The sequence below is a fragment of the Littorina saxatilis genome, linkage group LG12 (assembly GCF_037325665.1).
Source record: "Littorina saxatilis isolate snail1 linkage group LG12, US_GU_Lsax_2.0, whole genome shotgun sequence".
NCBI classification, from domain to species: domain Eukaryota; kingdom Metazoa; phylum Mollusca; class Gastropoda; order Littorinimorpha; family Littorinidae; genus Littorina; species Littorina saxatilis.
In genome coordinates, this window is record NC_090256.1 from 56,338,488 (window position 1) to 56,359,971 (window position 21,484).

At 41.8% G+C, this 21,484-nt stretch overlaps 1 protein-coding gene across 1 annotated transcript in view; it reads left to right on the plus strand.

Moving 5' to 3' along the window:
* LOC138982336 (myeloperoxidase-like) overlaps positions 1-21,484 on the plus strand; it is a 248,792-nt gene that overhangs the window by 127,676 nt on the left and 99,632 nt on the right. The window contains exons 8-9 of the mRNA XM_070355589.1: positions 3,013-3,114; positions 16,546-16,629. Coding sequence (XP_070211690.1) covers positions 3,013-3,114; positions 16,546-16,629 — 186 coding nt within the window. The remainder of the gene's footprint in view (positions 1-3,012; positions 3,115-16,545; positions 16,630-21,484) is intronic.

Genomic DNA, 21,484 nt, shown 5'->3' on the forward strand with positions numbered 1-21,484 from the left:
ATCTTAAAGGTCCTTACCCATCTAAAAGAAACCTCCAACGCATGCTACAATTGCATGAGATTTTGGTTTTAATGGCAGCTCATTGGGAAATGAGCTCAGACACAATATTGAAGACGTGAAATGCGTCAATCGAGCAACTGTCGTAACTTGGCTACAATGAGACGGTCGGCTACCTTGCACCATAAACACGAACTGTGACATTCTTGTTTAATTTAGGTGAAAAGCTTGAAACAGCGGGGCTCAAAACCGACAGTACGATCATTTGACTGACCGAAAAAAAAGTGCTCGAGTCATTCGGCGAAGATGGTGAGCTTTCAAACTACCGCGACTGAATAGTCTTTGCATAATGCTTTTTCTAGACGAGTAGCATAGTGCAGTGGTTACGGATTCGGAATTTCAATCCGACGCTCTGGGTTCAAGTGCCGCTGGGAGCTAATTTTTTTTTTAATTAACCTTTTTTTTAATAGACCTCAATTGCATGCAGACTGCAACAACCGGTTTTTGCCTCTGTGTTAATTTTTTTTTAAACGCGTAAAGAAACTGTCCTATGCTTTCCAAAAAAAATCGAATCTTGACTTTTAACTGTACATAACCATGCATCGCCATCGTAATCAAAAATTAACGAGGGAAAACAAATTAAAACACCGATGAACAGTATTGTCTTTTCTAAACTTCTTAACAGACATTTCCCCAATAAATAAGGAACAAGTCACTAAACTTAGTTATTTACGGTCTACTGCATAATGTTCTTCCTTTTAAACTTTACCAGTAACCCAAAGTTTCCCTATAACCAATCTATGTTTGTCCAACAAAGAGTTTTACCGATATAAAATTATTAAACACAAGTTCAACATACAGTAATTGTTGTACTTATTGTGAGAACGAAATTGATTATAGTGATTTTCCCCGAGTACGCAGTACTAGGGTCCAACAGACTTTAATTGTGTGTGTGTCTGTCTCGACTTAACAGCTTATTGCTGGGAAACTACTGGGCGCAGTTCGTTCAAAAGTTGATACACTAACTTGATAATAGGTCCGATTGATCGTATTAAAACTTCATAATGTTACCTGGGACCTAAATGCGAAATATTCCACCAAAACGACTCTTAACGGCGGGCGCGATTCGCGGTGGGATAGAACAGCCGTTCGGCTGATAAACCGCCCAGCCAAGCCAGCGACACCACACCAGGCTTTGCGTGCGTGCGTGCTTTGCGTGCGTGTACCACTGCGCGAGGATTATAGGCATTATTGAGTTCACTGGCGAATGTCAAATATGTTGGCTTGGTGGAAAGCGTTTCCGACTATGGCCAAAGTGAACCGGGTTCGATTCTCGGCATGGGCGGTCTATATATATATATTTTTTTTTAATTCTTGTTTACTATTGTTTATTATGAACGTTTTAATGTTTTATTTTACTCTAATAATTTTTTTAATTGTGTAAAATAAATTAAAAAAAATTTTTTTTGTTGTTTTTAAATCCAAGTGATCCGGGTTCGATTCCCGGCATGGGCGGTCTATTTTTGTTTATTATGAACGTTTTAATGTTTTATTTTACTCTAATAATTTTTTTAATTGTGTAAAATAAAAAAATAAAAATTTAATTTTTTTTTTAAATCCACGTGCACAAGACAAAAACTTTCATACTGGGGGAGCGAGCCAGTCTGAAGAGTACTCGGGTCCAGCGCCAGCGTTTTTTATTTTTTTTTTTCTTGTGCCCCAAAATTATGTTCACTTGGAAATGCGTTGAGGATAAAGTGATTTGTAAATATAATATGATTATTAAAAATTACCGTAAAGGAAGTTTTTTGGGCGTGTTCAAAATACATTTAGAAATAGTATTGTTAACGATATAGGTACATTTAAAGTAGAAAAATTAATATAAAAAGCAGAAAAAAAGAAAAGAAAAAAAGATCAATGAAGAGGGATACTCCCCGCAAAAAAAATTTAAAAAATAAAAATAAAGGGTTGAAGCAAGCAGCTGAGATCCCCCCCCTCCCCCCCCTCCCCCCCCCCCCCCCCCCCCAAAAAAAAGTTCAACATAATCATTTACTCTTCTCCTAACATTCAAGCCAACAAAGTCATTTGTCATAGACAGTCATTCGATTCCAAGACAATCATCACAGGTTTGAACCGACCCTTTCGTTTAACCATTCAAAATAACAACAGCAATAACGCTGTTAGTACTACAGCGCGCTCAACGTTCGCCTTTTTGAACTCGCGATGAGATTTGTTTCTTCTGGTGGCAAGCTTACCGTTAACAAACGCATGCGTACTAGTTAGGATTCCCCCAATTTTCGCGACCTTGACCGAATACTCTCGAAGTCACCACTCCGGCGTTCATGCATAGTGAACAGTTGGAAAGTTAAACTTCGGGAGTTCCCACTTCCGAAAGAGGCCTCTACTTCCAGTGTGGCTGACTTCCTCCTCATGCATACGGGCCCAGGTGACTGAGACTGCGAAAGCGTTGACACAGACTTTTATCGCTCAGTTAGTTAACGCTCGGTTTAATATGTTTATGGTTTTTGTGTTGTTGAACATTACTTTCTCAATTCTCACAATGTAGAGGGTGTTGAGCATGAGGTAAGTGATGTTGATGGGACGGGAAGGGGTGTGGGGTTGTTTCTGAGATATTCTTAGGATTGAATAACAAATGAATTGATATGTCAGGTCGCATTGGGATCAAGTTTGTAGGAAATCAACGTTGTCTTGGACATTACTCTATGAGCGTAGATGAGCATTTTTTTTTATTCATATACAGTGGAACCCTCCTTTTAAAAAATCTTAGAAAATAGGGGGGGGGGGGGGGGGGGGGGGGTATTAAAAGTGAGAGAGCTTTTTATGGAGGGGGGGGGGGGGTGTTCCACTGTAATTTTATGAGTGTAATGGGACATGGCGAAGGGGAGTTGTATAAAGCATTTGCTTTTCTTGTTTATATGAAATTTCTGTTGAAATGTTGTCTGTCTTGGAAAAGCGATAATTAACTATTGATGGACATTTCTTGCAATGTTGCAGCACCTCGAGAACAGAGGAATGAAGTGACCTCGTTCTTGGATGCGTCGGTAGTCTACGGTAGCACAGAGGATCAGACATCCCAGCTTCGTTCTTTTGAGCATGGTATGTAGTACAGTTACTTTGAGTGGCGACTTCTTTATTCAAGAGTTGCCTGATGTGTGGCTGGTCAGTTGATTGCAGAGGCTTAGGGTCAGTTGATTTTAAAGGCAGGTTCGGTGTACTTCTCATCTTATAGGCTTTTGATAGTCATGGGTTGCTAGTCGCGTTGCTGGTCACTTGATAATGGACTGCACTTACCCAGGGTCTCGATCTTACCTTACTGGTAAGTTTTGGTGTCCTTTTTAGGTCACTGACCTGGAGTCAACACGTTTAAGTCACCCGCAACAAAGCTGACAACTCTTGTCCCCAACAACAGAACTGGTGATTTTCGATGGAGGCATCACTTTACGCATAATACAGGTTCAGGACTCATGTATTCTTATCAGCGGTGTTTAGTTTGTTTGTTTGTTTGCATTGTTTATTTATTTGTTGGTTTAATTGTTTTGCTTAGAACGACAGTGCTGGTAGCGCACGCACGCACATATCAAGGCAGAGATAAGGATATAGTTAATGTGTGTGTGTTGGGTGGCGGGGGGGGGGGTGCGGTCACTGGGAGGGCTCCTTGTCATCCAAGTCTTAAACCCTCACCAGTGCATGGCTCTTGCGGCTGTGAAGCCACGTTGTGAGCTCAAATCTTTCTAGGTTAATTAATGCCTCTAGGTCCTCGGGATCCTTGATTGGCGTACATGTTAAACAGTCACTTGAGCACGTGCCGCGCGGACTGTTTCTTTTTCTCTCCTTGTTTTATCAGTTGGAAGACAGTCGCCCGAATATCGCATTATCCTTCGACCATTCCCTGTCTTGAACATTAAAGACGCTTGTCTCTGATGAAATTACACGGCATGATTGCTCCATATGCATAAAGCGTAATGCGCCCTGCCCCGGGGCCTCTGCCAAGGAACTTTCAGTATGAGAATTTGAGATCTAATCTTTTTGCTGCTGCTCATCCTGACGGAAGCAATTACGGTTAGCCTTAACTGAAATAGAAATAACTGATCGTTATGTGTCTGTCGATTTTCGTTTAGGGCTATGGGAACAGAAAACAAGTCAAGTAAAGCGAAATAAATACATTTAGTCAATCTGTCGAACCCACAGAATGAAACTGAACGCACTGCATTTTTTTCACCAAGATACCCCGCGGCCGAGAAAGCGCTGACACACTGTATTTTTTGTTTTTGTTTTGAGATTTCATGTACTCCCATGGGGTTTCTTGAATAATTCCTTTGCCTTGTATAAGATATTTTTCTATCAGTTTGTAAAAAGCGTGAGGAACAGTGAGCTGCCTGTTGATATGATCTCTTGAAGTGGCAGCTGGTATAGCGCAGGAGCGTTTGTGCTTAAAGCCCCACTCCGCCTCGTATGAGGTTTATAGAACGATGGAATCTTTCACAAAATAAGCAATTCTTACCTTATGGAACACACTTGCAATAGCATTTAACAGCATTAAATGACACAGTTCACTTGAATGGCTATTTAGTATGCGTAAACCACACACCAGTTCTCGTGGTTTATTCAACCCCCGAGCCGTCGTGGCCCCGTGTGACCCATGCACTTTCCTTTTTTTACATTCGTGATGAATTTAGTCGTCAGTGTGTGATTTCAATGCGACTCTGTATCTGCAATATAGCATGTTATTGTGTACCTCTGAATAAAAAATACAACAAATGACTGTTAGGGACTCAAACCGAGTGACGGTGACTAGAAACTAGCGCTTATTGGAAAATTCGTCTGCTTGGGCAATGGCAAGAAGCAGCTCATTTGATGTAATAATATCCCTGTCACGGAAGTACGTGCGCAATACTCAATTATTACACAGACACAGCAACTAACAGTATTAAATGGTTCAAATATATGTCGACCATCATTGAAAAAAAGCCAAAGTTGTATCGTTTTTGGTAGCCCAATTCCCCGTCATCAATTCAAAAGAGCTGCAAGTTGCATGCACCAGTCGACCCATGCACTGAGTTGACACATCCGGGCTTCCTACTTTGAAACTTTTAAAACTTCGAACTGTACTGACTTTGTTTTGATGATAATAATATGACAATAACTTTTTGGTGTTTTAACAATGTTTTTGTAAAAAAAACTGTCAATTTATTGTTTAGATTTTAAAAGTTAGGTAGGCACCATAACGAGGTTTCCGATTTCTGTGGATAGAAATCCGTCTGTCCACACAAAAATAAATTCTTTGAAAAATGCCTATGGTGTTCTCTAGCGGTAAGTGTTTAAACGAAAGGGTGTTTGCACTGTGTATAAAAGCCTGACAGTTTCCGTGGCCAGAAACTGATGGTTTACCGGAGGCGGAGGATGGCTTTAACAGGAAAGCGCGATTTTCTGTATTCTTTTCAACTTTCTGAGCTTGTTTTTAATCCAAACAAAACATACGTATATATTTTTGGATTCAGAGAATGATGAAGAATACAATGCGAACAATTTTGAATCTCTAAGTGAAATTTGAATTTTGATGACATGTTTGAGAATTTTAAGGCATAGGTTTGGGGTCACCATATTTGTGTACTTCAATATTTCTGTCACAATCCCGAAGGAGAAGTGAGGTGTGTGGCGAATGGCGTGAGACACAGACAACAACACAAAATAAACGAAGAATAGCATTATAACAAACGGTAAAGAATAAACGATAAGGAAGACTTTGTTTATATTTACGGAATCTACCTGAACCTAACCTAAGAAAGACAAGCCTACTTAAAAGAATCTACCAAAGAAAACATAATACGAAAATAGAAGAGTAAATCTAACCTAAGTATTCTACCAAATACCATACTGCACATCCATACCATACACTGTCCTAGCCTGCCGGGCTTACAGCACAGCCCGCACACACGTCATTCGCAAACCATTCAACCATGACCATGAACTAATTCTGAATCTCTTGTTACAAGTGTATTCTGACACATTCATACCCCGTTCATTCTTAGCACTAAAACTTGTGACAATATAGACATTGCGGGAAAGACGCCCAACAAGTGACGGTGACCTTCTTTTTTACACCGCCTTTAAATGGCGGTGTATATGTTTGGCTCTGTCTGTGTCTGTCTTCCAAACTTAGATTATATCTCTGGTACTTAAATTTAGTGTGTAGCTTGGAATTGGCGAAAATACGGTGCGTGCCAAATTTTAGATTCCTAGCTGTAGTAAACAAATTATATGAGGAGATAAAAAATGAATCCGACGATTATTATTATTATTATATGAAGTCTTATATCGCGCGCGTATCTCCAGACTCGGACTCAAGGCGCAGGGATCTATTTATGCCGTGTGAGATGGAATTTTTTACACAATACATCACGCATTCACATCGACCAGCAGATCGCAGCCATTTCGGCGCATATCCTACTTTTCACGGCCTATTATTCCAAGTCACACGGGTATTTTGGTGGACTTTTTTTTTTTTATCTATGCCTATACAATTTTGCCAGGAAAGACCCTTTTGTCAAACGTGCACACCCCAATGTAGTGTACACGAAGGGACCTCGGTTTTTCGTCTCATCCGAAAGACTAGCTTTATGATGGTGACAAACCAAACCAAACATTTGACGTCGGAATAACTTGCAGCACGCAGTTTAGAATCCCAGAATAGCTTGTGAAACCTAGCTTTATTCTGCAAGCAAGGTAGTGTACACTATTAAGATTATATTTTTGTTTATACGTTTCAGCTGTTTTTAAAGATGTTTTCAATTGAGGTTTACGCTTGGGTTCACGCCCGCGTGACGCCTGCGTCTTGATTGAAAACCGCTCATGAATCGGACAATTAAGCACTGTATGATGGTGACGCGTCTCAACCCAACATTTGACGTCGGAATAAAGTGCAGTACGCAATTTAGAATCCCTTTGACTGCTAGAGAAACCTTTATTCAGCAAGCATGGAACACTATGAACATTATATTTTGTTTATGCGTTTCAGCTGTTTTTAAAGACGTTTCATATTGAGGTTTACGCTTGGGTTAATGTCCGCGTCACGCTCGCGTCTTAATTGAAAACTGCTTATTCACGCTGGAATTCCCGATGTTGTTCAATGCGATCTCAGAAGTTATTTCTTGTTCGAAGGATCGCTTCATTCAGAGGCAAGCCATGCAACAAAGAATGGCTACGGCAAACAACATTAGGCAACGCCTACAAGCTACCACCAACACTGTTGTTAGTGGTCAGACAATCCGAAACCGCTTACACAACTTTGGCTTCGTGGTCGGCTGGGCGTTAAGCAAACAAACAAACAAACAAACCTTCGCCGAATGACTCGAGCACGTTTTTTTCAGTTAGTAACTGATCGAACTGTCGCTTTTGAGCCACTCTGTTTCAAGCATTTCACCTAAATTAAACAAGAATGTTACAGTTTGTGTATAAACGGTGCAAGGTAGCCGACCGTCTCATTGTAGCCAAGTTACGACAGTTGCTCGATTGACGCATTTCACGTCTTCGATATTCTGTCTGAGCTCATTTCGCAATGAGCTGCCTTAAAAACAGGAATGTCCTGCAATTGTAGTATGCGTTGGAGGTTTCTTTTGGATGGGTAAGGACATTTAAGAAGCAAAATCGTCGTATAATGATGTCAAGTGAGAGACCCTGCAAATTAACATTGAAAGTGGGAACTTCGGAAGCAAAGTTCCCAGCAAGAGCTAAATTGAAAGCCGAAGTAGTGGCTTCGAGAGTTCTGAGGTCAAGGTCGAGGAAATTGGGGGAATCCCAATTAATGCGCATGCGTTTGTAAGCGGTAGGCTTGGTGACCAGAGGAAACAAATCTCATCGCGAGTTCGTAAATGGGCGAACGTTGATCGCGCTGTAGCTTTTACTATGGTTGTTCCTTCTGCCTGGTTGAACGAAAGGGTCGGTTCAAAGCTGTGATGATTGTCTTAAAATTGAATGACTGTCTATAATAATGATTTTGTTGACAAGAATGTTGGGGAGAATAAAAAAAAATTTGTTTAGGCCACACAAAAAATACGGTATCCCGACCGACGCTATTTTTTCGCGCGACCCTAGCCTTTTTTTTTTTTGGCATTCGGGGAAGAATTTTTTTTTTTTTAATTTAAATTAAAAAAAAAAAGTCTTTGTTTTTGGGCAAAATAACTTAAAAATATGTTTTTTTGGAAAAAAAAAAATCCCGACCTACCGACCCTATTTTTTTTGCCTATGTTACCGTAAACAGACTATTTTTGTGTGTGCCTTATGTGGTAGCGGAGTCGGTTATGTTAAACCTCTTCTTTTTACATTTAGTCAAGTTTTGACTAAATGTTTTAACATAGAGGGGGGAATCGAGACGAGGGTCGTGGTGTATGTGTGTGTGTGTGTCTGTCTGTGTGTGTGTGTGTGTAGAGCGATTCAGACTAAACTACTGGACCGATCTTTATGAAATTTGACATGAAAGTTCCTGGGAATGATATCCCCGGATATTTTTTTTATTTTTTCGATAAATGTCTTTGATGACGTCATATCGGGCATTTTGTAAAAGTTAAGGCGGCACTGTCACACCCTCATTTTTTAATAAAATTGATTCAAATTTTGGCAAAGCAATCTTCGACAAAGGCTAGACTTTGGTATTGCATTTCAGCTTGGAGGCTTAAAATTTAATTGATGACTTTGGTCATTAAAAATCTGAAAATTGTAATTAAAATTATTTTTTTTATAAAACGATCCAAAAATACGTTTATTGTATTGTTCATCATTTTCTGATTCCAAAAACATATAATTATGTTATATTCGGATTAAAAACATAGCTCAGTTGGTAGCGCGCTGGATTTGTATTCAGTTGGCCGCTGTCAGCGTGAGTTCGATCCCAGGTTCGGCGGAAATTTATTTCAGAGTCAACTTTGTGTGCAGACTCTCTTCGGTGTCCGAACCCTCCCCCCGTGTACACTACATTGGGTGTGCACGTTAAAGATCCCACGATTGACAAAAGGGTCTTTCCTGGCAAAATTGCTTAGGCACAGTTAATAATTGTCTACCTATACCCGTGTGACTTGGAATAATAGGCCGTGAAAGGTAAATATGCGCCGAAATGGCTGCAATCTACTGGCCGTATAAAATTTCATCTCACACGGCATCACTGCAGAGCGCCTAGAACTGTACCCACGGAATATGCGCGATATAAGCGTCATTGATTGATTGATTGAAATATAAAAATTATGATTAAAATTAAATTTCCGAAATCGATTTAAAAACAATTTCATCTTATTCCTTGTCCGTTCCTGATTCCAAAAACATATAGATATGATATGTGTGGATTAAAAACACGTTCAGAGAGTTAAAAAGAATAGAGATATAGAAAAGCGGGCTAACCTCCGCAGCGCAACCGCTACCGCGCTTTTCTGTATTGTAAATTTCACTGCCTTTGCCACGAGCGGTGGACTGACGATGCTACGAGTGTACGGTCTTGCGGAAAAAATGCAATGCGTTCAGTTTCATTCTGTGAGTTCGACTGAGCTTGACTAAATGTTGTATTTTCGCTTGTTTTCGGTAAAACTGTTTTGGACAAAATAGGTTGGTTAGAGCAAACGTTTGGGTTACTGGTAAATTTGAAAAGGCAGAAATCAATCAGTGTTTGGAGAATCAAGATATAAGGTGTGGGGAAAAGAAGATAAGTTCAGTGACTTTCATATTCATTGGGAAAATGTGTGTCCGAATTTTTACAAAAGATAAATTGTTGTACTTTGGTATTTGTACATTTTGTTTGTCCTCGTTAATTGTGAACAGGATGTATGTTTATATAAAGTTGAAAGTCAAGATTGGATTTGTTTAACCTACGCGCGTGTGTGCATGTGTGTTAGACATAGACTTAGACATAGAACACTGTATTATCTCAATTACGAGAAACTCGGGTGTGGTGAATCAAAATAAACAACATAAAACGTAAGAACATCAATAAAATATCGAGGCACAAATACTCAGCTCATAATAGTGTGTGGTAAGGGGGGATGGGGTGCACATACACACACACACACATACACACACCGTCGGACACACGCACACACACACACAAACACACACACACACACGCACGCACGCACACACACACACACACCGTCGAACACACACACACCTTCGAACACACACATAACATCGAACACACACACACACACACACACACACACACACCGTCGAACACACACACACCTTCGAACACACACATAACATCGAACACACACACACACACACACACACACACACACACACACACACACACACACACACACACATAAAGCAATGACAAAAACAACAGCAGAAACTTACACACAAACCCACACACACACACACACACACGCACACAAACACACACACACACACACACACACACACATAAACACACACTCACACATGCACACAACGAGCCCATTTTTCATAGAAACACAGTAACCCCCTCGTATAAGCGGGAATGAAAGAGTGGTGGCCAATGACCCAGAACAAACAAAATTCAAAGCTGGCAACTCAGGTTTGTATTCAGGGAAATTTGCACGAAATGCATGCACAAGATACGACTTTTCCTTCTATTTTCCTTCTTTGGGACTTTCATTTGCGTCAGCTCGGTTTGATATGAAAAACTGAAGATAAGCCCTGCCTTTTTGCACTGAGAAACTGTGGAAGTAACGTGTTTACTACTGGGTCTGGCTGAAGTACATTTACCCTCATTTACTTCCTCGTTAGCTTCCAAAGTAAACTCTTTTTTCGTCCCATGCATGCGAAAGTGAGGATAAACTTCCGATTCGCTCAAAACATTAGAAGTAGTCGCAAACTACCCTGAGTTACTTCCTCGCTTTGCTTCGAAGTAAACCCTTTTTCCGGCCCATGCATACGAAAGTGAGGCAAGTACTTCCGATGTCACTCAAAACTTCGGGAGTTGTCGCGATCTTCCACCATAAGCATACGGGCCCAGAAGAAGGGCTTACTTCAAAGCAAAGCGAGGAAGTAACTGACGGTAAATTTACTACAGCAAGACCCGGGCCCGGAAGATTGCGACTACTTCCAAAGTTTTGAGCGACCTTGGAAGTACTTCCCTAACTTTCGCATGCATGGGTCGGAAAAATGTCTTATTTTGAAAGCAATCGAGGAAGTAACTGAGGGTAAATTTACTACAGCGAGACCAAGGAGTAAACACGCTACTTCCAAAGTTTCTCCACGCACAATGGCAGGGCTTTTTTGTGTTTTTTTGATAATCGAGCTTTAACTACAAAATAGCACTGCAAATATCAGCCTGATTTAACGGTGAACCCCGACAAAAATATGCACAGAATAAGATGTGTCTAATTACTGAGAACAATCATTTTTAAAGTAAAAAATGTCAAAATAAACTCGATTCTAACGTGGTGATTTTAGAAATTTCAGTTTTACTGATACAACACAGGTTGAAATTCTGTTTCTGCCTACAGTTTGTATTATTTCATTAATAAAACAAAAAATCCGAGTGCATGCTAGCAACAAGAGAGCCAGAATTGAAGCTAACATAATTACCTTAGGTTTTAACAAGTAATTTGTTATAATGATAGTGTTCTTTCTGAAATTGGATTACATTTTTTCTAGTTTACGTCTAATTTTCTTCTATTACTCCTAGCGTCGACTTTTCTGAGGCCGAAATTAACCGTTGAAAGTGCCCAAAAACTGTACTCACATTTGGAGAAATAACCTGGCTTTTACTGACATGTCTTGGTTTGTACACTGAAGGCGTGTTTTTTTGACGTTACCTTTATACAATCATAAAATAAAAAGTTCAACATAATCAACTTCCCTACCACATATAAAACAATATTTATTCTTCTCTCTAACATTCAGGCCAAGTCATTGTCATAGACAGTCATTCAATTCCAAGACAAATCATCATAGCTTTGAACCGACTATTTCGTTTAACCAGTCAAAAAACAACAACAGCTATAACGCTGCTAGTAGTACAGCGCGCTCAACGTTCGTCTTTTCGAACTCGCGATGAGATTTTTTTCTTCTGGTCGCCAAGCTTACCGTTAACAAACGCATGCGCACTATTTGGGATTCCCCCAATTTTCGCGACCTTGACCTTCGTACTCTCGAAGTCAACATTCCGGCGTACATGCATTATGAACAGCTCGGAAGTGAAGTTTGGGAGTTCCCACTTCCAAAAAAGGCCTTGACTTTAAGGGTTTCTCACTTTCTCTATATGCATACGGGCCCAGAACTACTTTTCAGGGAAGGAAGGAACAGGAACACCGAAACCAAAGTCACCATGAGGGCATGAAGGGCCACAAAAGCTAAGACAATTTATAATTTGGATGCTTGATGAGATGAGGATGATAATAATGATGATGCTATGGATTTCCAATTAGGTTTGAGACTACATGACAGGGCAGCACTCTACGCTTACTGTCATAATATATCTTGGAGTCAACCATGCCCGAGAACCATATGATAACGGTTTGTTCAAAAATGTATAACTGGAGATGGCCTACATGACTGCGGCAAAAAAATACTACAAAAAAAAAAAAAGAACTGAGCCGGCGGTAGGAAGACCGTGCAGATATCATCCAACTTTTCGTGCAAAGCGGCGGGATAAGCGACGGTCGAACTGACCTAATTCACACGACATAGTCTGCCAACGGGCCTTTCACTTAGTCGGGTTGCACAGTGAGCTTTGCCGTGTGTTTTGCATCTCACAAAACAGGCATTCCTAAATGTTCCACTTTCGACAGATATCCGCATAGGTCAGTGGTATAGCGCTGCGCTGCGGCTCCTGAAGTCGCTGGTTCGAGCCCAGCCAATGCTATTATTTTTTATGAATTATGCGCGCTTTTCCTGTTCTGTTAATAAAATATGCTTCTTTTTTTTCGGGGGGGGGGGGGGGGAGTTTTTGTGTGTGCTCATTAATATAAATAAATCGCGATTCAAGACTCAAATACTATAACATTTTTATGTCCTTATAAAAACAAGAATAAATGCCTTGTAGTGCCGGGCGGTTTGAAAAAAATTCTAATTCACATTAGTTCTGAATGGCACTAAAAACATCAAGACTTTTTTTGAGAAATCACTCACTGAAACGGACGCAGCACTGGAAATTTCAGAAGTTATGACCAATAGGCTGACCTAAATCGGTGTTTACTTTTGCGAATGTGTATAATAAGCGTGTTGTATTACGTACATTTTCCGAAAGAACTAACAAATATTCATATTAATTCAGGGTTTTGGGTTAAAAAATCGATAATTTTTCATGCGTGTTCCCATCTCCAGCAAATGTAAACCAGCACTTGGATCTGCCTCAAACTTTGGCACCTATTGCCTCATCCATTTTTTGCTTAGCATACAAAGTCACGATTTTTAACCTAAAACCCTGAATTAATATGAATATTTGTTTAGTTCTTTCAAAAATTGTACGTAATACGACACGCTAAGTATACACATTCGCAAAACGCAACACACATTTTGGTCAGCCTATTGGTCATAACTTCTGAACTTTCCAAAGCAAATCATTGAGAACTTGAGCAGATATGGCTCTTTGGGTGGAGGACCCCCTCAAAAATGGCCGCAAAACGTGCCTTTTGGGGCCTCTGAAACAGTTGACATCTACCGCCTTTGACAAAAGGCTACATAACGACTAGAGAAGTCAGGTGCATAAAACAAAATGTTCTTAACAAAACTGTTAAATGGCCTTTCCAATGGTGTCAGAAATGTTTGGTTTGTGCATATTCGGATTTTTTGCAGATTTTAGAATACGGGGCTATGGTTTTTGTCAGGTCGATTTTAGGGGTGGCCTTGTTTGACAGGCTGTCACGGGATGCCTATACAAAGTACCATCAATCGGACAAATGATGTGTACAGCTGACATAATTACCTTTTGGGACATATAACGTTCAACTAAAATAAATTGCGTTTTAATGCTTTTCTTAGCGAGCGAAAATTGTTGCAATAATTTTTTGGCCAAGTTTAGATTGACATTTTTGTTTTATCATATCTGATTAAAATGCAAAAAGTATTGACATAATACCAAGGTATGTTTTATACCTCAAAAGATTTACACATAGGGGGTTGCTTCAGTGGTTGGCCGCAACGAATTCCGCAGTGATCAATACCAAATCAGTACCTGGCGAGCGTTGGTCAGTATTGCAATTGATCACCAATAATGCTTTGGAATAAAAATGAATAAAGTAAAATAAAACAAAACAAAGGAGAGTAAAGAAACAATCAAATAAAATTAAGAAAATACCGCGCTGACAGGGCTCGAACCTACGACCTGCCGACTCAAAACGCAGTACGCTAACCTTTGCGCTACAGAGACATTCTTGCATTAGGGGAAAAAATAAACTAGTAATCCAAAAAAGGTTAGAGGCATAGGCACCCGATATTGAACTCGGTACATAACAGAAGAGGAAATTTTTTTCGTGTTTCTTTCTAGAGTATTTTTTTGCAGCAAGATACATGTTTGGTTGTCTTTATAGAACCTTTTCTTGAACATATATTGGGGGTAAAGACACTGGTGATTTGTAAGTCTTCAAACCGGTGTCTTGTGCCTTTGCTTGTCACCCAAGCTGTTTTGCAACTTAGAGGGTCTGACAGTGAATGATTTAGGTCAGTCCCTCGCATGGTTTGATATGCACGAGGAAAACGGGGAATGACTGGGTTTTTTCTGTTTCTTTTATTTTTTACTTTTTCGTTCGGTAGACACTCGTTTTCATATGCTGCTGCACCTGCGGTGTTGGTCAGGTAAACAGAACCTGAGCACCCTCAAAGTCGCATTCGTGAAGTGAATGACACTCGGCTGTGTGATCCCAGCCTTCCCATAGGAACCATAGCACTTCCACTCTGGGTAGGAGCCGGCCGTAGCCCGAAAAAGCCACATGACTCTGATGGGATTCGAACCCACGACCTCCTGGCCCGCAGCCCGATGCGCTAACCACATTCTGCAAAATTTAAATACAGAAATACTCACAACTGGTCAATATTAGGAGCTTGGGCACCTAACATGGACCAGTGAAGAGGCCTTCACGAATTACTCTAAAAGGCCCCCTATACTTCAAAATGACATGATACAACTTCGTGTGCAAGTCAGACTAATTCAAATATGCTTTAGATTTATCTGTTTCGGGTTGTCGAGAACGTTATTTGAAGCCCAATTAAGGAAACATATAAAAAACAGAGAGAACATAATGAAATTATCAACTTCAACGAAAAGAAGACTATTCGTTATAATTTTTTGAAAGCTCGAGGGCTAGTTGTAGGTTATTTTCAGCAAGCTTCCTAATGAATTAATAAAACAAGCCTTTAGCTTTTATTTTCTTCTATTTGTTGAAGGTTGTCCATATTAGGGAACATACACGTACTTTGAGATTTTGCTATTATTTTTTGTTTGAAGTACAAAGTCGGGGTCAATACTGCTAAAATGTAACAAATACAGTCTAACCTGACATTTATAGCAATTTTTGTTTTGATAACAGCTTTGGCTGTGGACAGAAACTATTTTTGGCGCTAAATTTAGAGTGAACGCTGCCAAACGTGTAACGGTTTTGTGGTTTGTGTTTCTGCAACAGTTTTGACATGTGCAATTTATCCAATCCAGCAACAGAAATTGTTTTGAGTGCTCTAGCACCGTTAGTTTGTCAGAACAGGAGGTGGTCCATATTAGGAGCCGGTCCATATTAGACAACTTTCCCTTACTACTGTATTGTAGTAGTCTTGAGAGCACGGCATCCAACATACAGGCCCCGCCCACCTCGTGTCAATCGCCTGTGCTTTAAAAAAAACACAAGTCCAGAACAACGCTGCTCGTCTTGTCTTGAAGGTTAGCAAGAGAGATTACATCACTCCCCACCTCAGACAATTGCATTGTCATCCGGTAGACGCACGTATCCATTACAAGGTCTGTTGCCTCTGCTTTGGTGGTGTGGCGTCTTACTGGTCTCTCATATCTCTCCGAACTCCTCAAAATGTACAAACCCACTCGAACTCTCCGCTCATCCTCAGCCTTATCTTCTGCATATTAGGGATAAAGTCCTCACAAAAAGCCTATGGCGAACGTGCCTTCTCTGCTTCTGCCCCGCGCCTCTGGAACAGCGTCCCACAAAGTGTCCGTCATTCCGAATCAATCCCGTCCTTCAAATCTGACCTCAAAACATTCCTCTTTAAACAGTAATTGTAGACCATCCAAATTGATGCCTGCCCCGTACTGAATTATTGAAAATGTGTAGACAGGGTTTTTGAAATGAGTGTTATAGATATGTATGTGTAGGTCGTAACTCAGTGTTTTGGAGTTGTTGTTTTTTGGTATTGTATAATTTTGGATATTTGTTGGGCTCGGGGATAGTTGTTTTATATATTCACTGTATTAATTGGATTTTATCATGTGTGTGTGAGTTTAGGTGTGTTTCGCACATTCACAAATACTCACAGCAACCAAAACAACATTCTAAAACTGGGTTTATCTTAACACTGTGTTTCAGTGACCATGTGGTGGTTGTATGGTGTTTTCAGGTCTGTTGAAATGCAGTGACGGTGAGATGCTGCCGCTAGAGGCAGGTGGATGTGCGGCTGAAGATGGCCTGTGTCTGACATCGGGTGAGTCTGGTGTCTTTGTACACCTCAGCTCAAAGCCACCACTTATCTCACTCACTTTTTCTCTCCCCCCCCCCTCACACACACACGCACGCGCACGTGCACACGTACACATCTCCGAGTGCTAGAACATAAGCACAAAATGCAGCGTTTTTTATTACTAAGACCGAAGCATAATTATACTTTTTTGTACGTTACGACTGTCTTTTGGGAAGGTATGAACAGAAAAGTAATCCGACACAAAGGACGGTCCCACCGATTGACTTAATTGCTCCTTCGAACCCCTTCCATATATTACGTTCTTTCTCACGTATATCAATGACATCATGTTAACTGCAAAAGATGTGTGGAGGGTTGAGGAGATACTAGTGAATTCAAGTTGAGCATTTTGCGAACTTCAACTGTAAGTGCGGCTTCTTTGGTAATTCTGACTATAGTATAGGGACAACGCGAACACAGATGGTTTTTTTGTGTCTTGTTTTATTTCCTTCTTTCGTTGATCTGCGTCCGGTGAAAACCTATTTGGCGTCGGAAAAAACACACAAAAAAGCCGCTGAGGGCGAAACGAATATGACGACTAAAAACGTGACGTTTTATAATGACGTAAAAACTGGACTGACGACACGCTGACTTTGTACCACAATCATGCAAAAGAAAATGCGAACATACACCATGAAATGAAAGTACAGTAATGAAATAACTGGGGACAGAACAAAGAACAAACAAGGGTGGAAACTTTAGGGGCTCACAAGTTTAAGTCACTAAAGGGAAGGACAAAGCTCTTACAGTCTATCTCTCAGTGCACTGAGAGAACAACAAGGCTTAATTGAGGAAGTTAAGGGAAGTAGGGGAATCAGCAGGTAAAGCACAAGAACTGGTTAAAGGTGACTACTTGACAAACGATTTAACAGCACAAACGGCGGTTTACGGACTATATATTACGACACACAGAAACAAAGAGAATCGTAAATAAAGTGAAAGAAAACCAGCCCACACACAGGGGCAAGAACACCCTCGGCCTTGACACATCAGAGTCAACCAAAAAAGGGGTTAACAGGGTTACCTCAAAAACGCCAGAACGAAACTTAAAATCAGTTCAAATACTACGCCAAATTTGTTTTAGCGCGACCAAAAAATCCTCACAATCTTTACGTTCAAAACCAATTACATTATAACTATGATGCTTGGTTACTTTACGATACTTCAAATACCACGCCAAATTTGTTTTAGCGCGACCAAAAATTCCTCACAATATTTACGTTCAAAACCAATTACATCATAACTATGATGCTTGGTTACCTTACGATACATCAAATACCACGCCAAATTTGTTTTAGCGCGACCAAAAATTCCTCACAATATTTACGTTCAAAACCAATTACATCATAACTATGATGCTTGGTTACCTTACGATACAATTGACTGGTCAACTACGTCTCATAGTTGCTACAGACCTTCACCTCATTAGAATATTCCTATGATTTAGGAAACGATCAATATTTAGACCCTGGTAATGACTCAAAAGGCAGACTCAAAATACTGTTATAACTGTAATTATGAAACACATGAATCAAACCCGAAGAAAAAGGATACTCAGTCTCAAAGCACTTCTTAGGCTTCATTTTGTCTCTTTACAGTCAACAGTGTTCAGCAATCAACGAAGTGTCACTTGTCGCACACAGACAACGGTATCAGTTTGTGAATAGGCCTGTCGAGCGACGTATGGTGGACAACCAGGTTTCCCTTGCGGTCCTTGCTAGTCACACCCAGCTGGATTTGGACCGAGCGAACCAGTCCGTCATGACCTGGATAGACCTTCTTCACTCTGGCGAGCTTCCAGGCTTCCAGGAGCCGCGTGGGGTCCCTTCGTCCATCAGCAGAACGACGTCGTCTTCCTTCGGGACATCCTTCTGGTGGAACCACTTACGGCGCTTCTGCAGAGACGCAATGTACACTCCTCTCCAACGAGCCCAAAACTGTTCAGCGAGGTACTGCACACGACGCCATCGTTTTCTGGAGTACAGATCCTGTCTCTTGAACTCGCCAGGAGGGGGAAACACGGGCTCGGGTTTGAGTGTCAGAAGGTGATTGGGGGTCAAAGGGTCGAGGGAGGTGGGATCTTCCAGATCCTGTGTACACAAGGGCCGGTTGTTGATGATGGCGGCGACCTCGTGTAGAAGAGTGTCGAGAAAACTAAACAACAAAAAAAGAACAAAGATGGTGTTCTCAGTCAGGATCTTTATGAATCGATGGTCTTCTTGTGATAATGGCTGTTCGTTAGGGCAAGCAAAGTCTTGTTCCATCATCTTGATCAGTTGTTCATTTGTGGCTTCCTTTGTGCGAAACCCGATCGACCCATTGTGCAGTGAGCTTCCTGCTGTCTTTTCTTGTTTGATGCGAAACACTTGAGCGGCATGGTCAGGTTCCTTGTAGTTGGCGGGCATCTGCCCAAGTATGCCCCATCCAAGTCGCGTTCTCTGAGCGTATGACAAACCTGGGTCACCGTACTCAATCTGTAGGGGGCGCAGCGCTTCTGAAACGTTCACTCCCAACAAGAGACCTATGGGAACGTCAAGGAAGGGCGGGAACTGCTCACTCAGATGGCTCAGATGAGGAATGTTTTTCACGATTTCACAAGTGGGAACGTGTCTTTTGTCCACACAGAGTTCTTCTTGAGAGTATGCTGTTGGGACGTCAATGAAGTCTTGGGCGTTGTATGCTCTTACTCTCAGGTCTGAAAGGGCGTGACACCGTACGGTTTCTTTGGACGTCGTGAGTGTCGAGAGGGTGAGGACAGCATCTCGTTTATCAAGGTCAAGCTTTTCAGCTACTGTGTCAAGGACAAAGGACGTGTCGCTCATGGTGTCTAGAATGGCGTATACTAGTTCTTCCTTCTCGGGATGGGACCTTGCGGAGACGTAGACAGGAATGTACAGGGAGTAGAATCTTCCTGCGACGTGTTGCTCGTCAGAATTTTCAGTTTTCAGGCACCTCGGTGCATCGACATCTGTCTCCACCCGTTCTTGACCTACAGTGCAATACGCACTTGCTCTCTGGGCTTGTTCCGCATGGTTATTCTCTTTAGAGTTAGGGTTATAATCAGGGTCGTGCATCCCGGTGACATGTTTTCCTTTGCATTTTTGGCAAGTAACGGTCAACTTGCAGTCTCGTGCACGGTGGGTGGAACGGAGACACCTGAAGCACAGGCGCTCCTTCATCGCAGTCTCCTTTCTTTCCCTGTAGGGGATTGAGGCGAATTTCTGGCACTGAGATAGGAAGTGCATCTCCTTGCAGAATAGGCAAGTCGGCTTTCTAAATTGACCTTGACTTGCAGAGTCGTTCGAGTTTGACTTCTCTTCAGCAGCAGCTGCCTCGCATCGACCTTCTTCTTGGGAGTGTAGGTTGGTGCTGAAACTGCCGACCTATCTGCCTGCTTTGTCCGCTGCGGGGTCCTGCATCACTGGCTTCTTAGGCCCCAGCAAGGGCACGTGCTTGAGGGCGCTACTTTCAAAGTGAAGAAAGTCGACGAAGTATTGGAAACTAGGGTACAAGCGGGTTTCTCTCTTCATGGCTTCCACTTTCCGTGACCAGAGGTGCGTTGCATAGAGCAAACGATCTGTTCGCGCAGAGACAAAAAGTTTTCATGTTGTAGGAAACGCTATGTTCGCGGCGAACTGTTCGCGGCGAACTCAATTCTACCCTCTCTACCTATTTTCAAGTAAATGGACCCATCTCTTCGCTGACAGCCGAGTCAATGCATGCATATTGGGGGCGATCATGCCAACAGTCGCTTTGTACTTGGAACAGCCCTCCCTATCCGCACTGACCAAAGTAGACGAGTCCAATCGCTAACAGCTCAGTCCATGAGTACATTTTAGGGGTGACGGTATATGCAGTGGCCCTCAAGATATCTGTGTGTGTGTGTGTGTGTGTGTGTTTGAGTTTCGTACCCCACGTGGAGAAGCAGAGCCTTTCCTTTTCTTTTTTTTTGGTGGTCAGATTTGACAGTTTTGATTTCTTGTCGAGTCCGTGGAAAAGCGTTGTGGTCTTCATTTCATTCAATAAAGGTGAATGTTTAGGAGTAAAAAGCCCGTGTGCGCGGGCTCTCTCTCTCTCTCTGTCTCTCTCTCTCTCTCTCTCTCTCTCTCTCTCTCTCTCTCTCTCTCTCTCTCTCTCTCTCTCTCTCTCTCTCTCCGGGAGAGAAGACGTGTTTACAAGTGCTCCGCTATTCTTGCGTTTTTGACAGGGATATCGTACACTGTCAGCGACCATTTTCATATGTGCTTTTTTGTGACGATGTGGACTACACTATGGTGAACTTTTCTATAGCTTTTTTTCACACATGGCGGTGATTTTTGTGGAATTGTGTTTTTCAACTATGCCATCACTGTGCTCTTTGTGAGCGGGCTGCTGGGTCAGCCACGCTCGGCCACGCTTGACTGGCGCCACCACCTGGCTCTGGACAGCTCAGCCGCGCCTTATCAGTATCCCATCTTATCTCCCATCCCCCCGACTACGCCGTTTCCGCCTGCCTGGCGAGTCTTACGTGCGCCATGTTTATGTTTGTGGAGTAGAGTCGGAGAGGAGGTGGGGAAGATGCCAGAATGACGCTAACCAGAAAACAGAGCCGCGAGCAAAATCGCGCGCTCGCCATAATCTCCAAGACCGGCGACCCCAACCAGGTCACGTTTCGGGCGCAGAGTGACCTGTTTCCCGTATGGGTAGCCGTGGTGCGCTACCGATACATGGTGGACTTACCGGCCAACCATGGCTTTATCTGCACCTGGGAGGACTGGACTCGGCTACCCGGCAAGAGTGACCACACTCCTCTGACAAATGTCACATACAATGACACCAA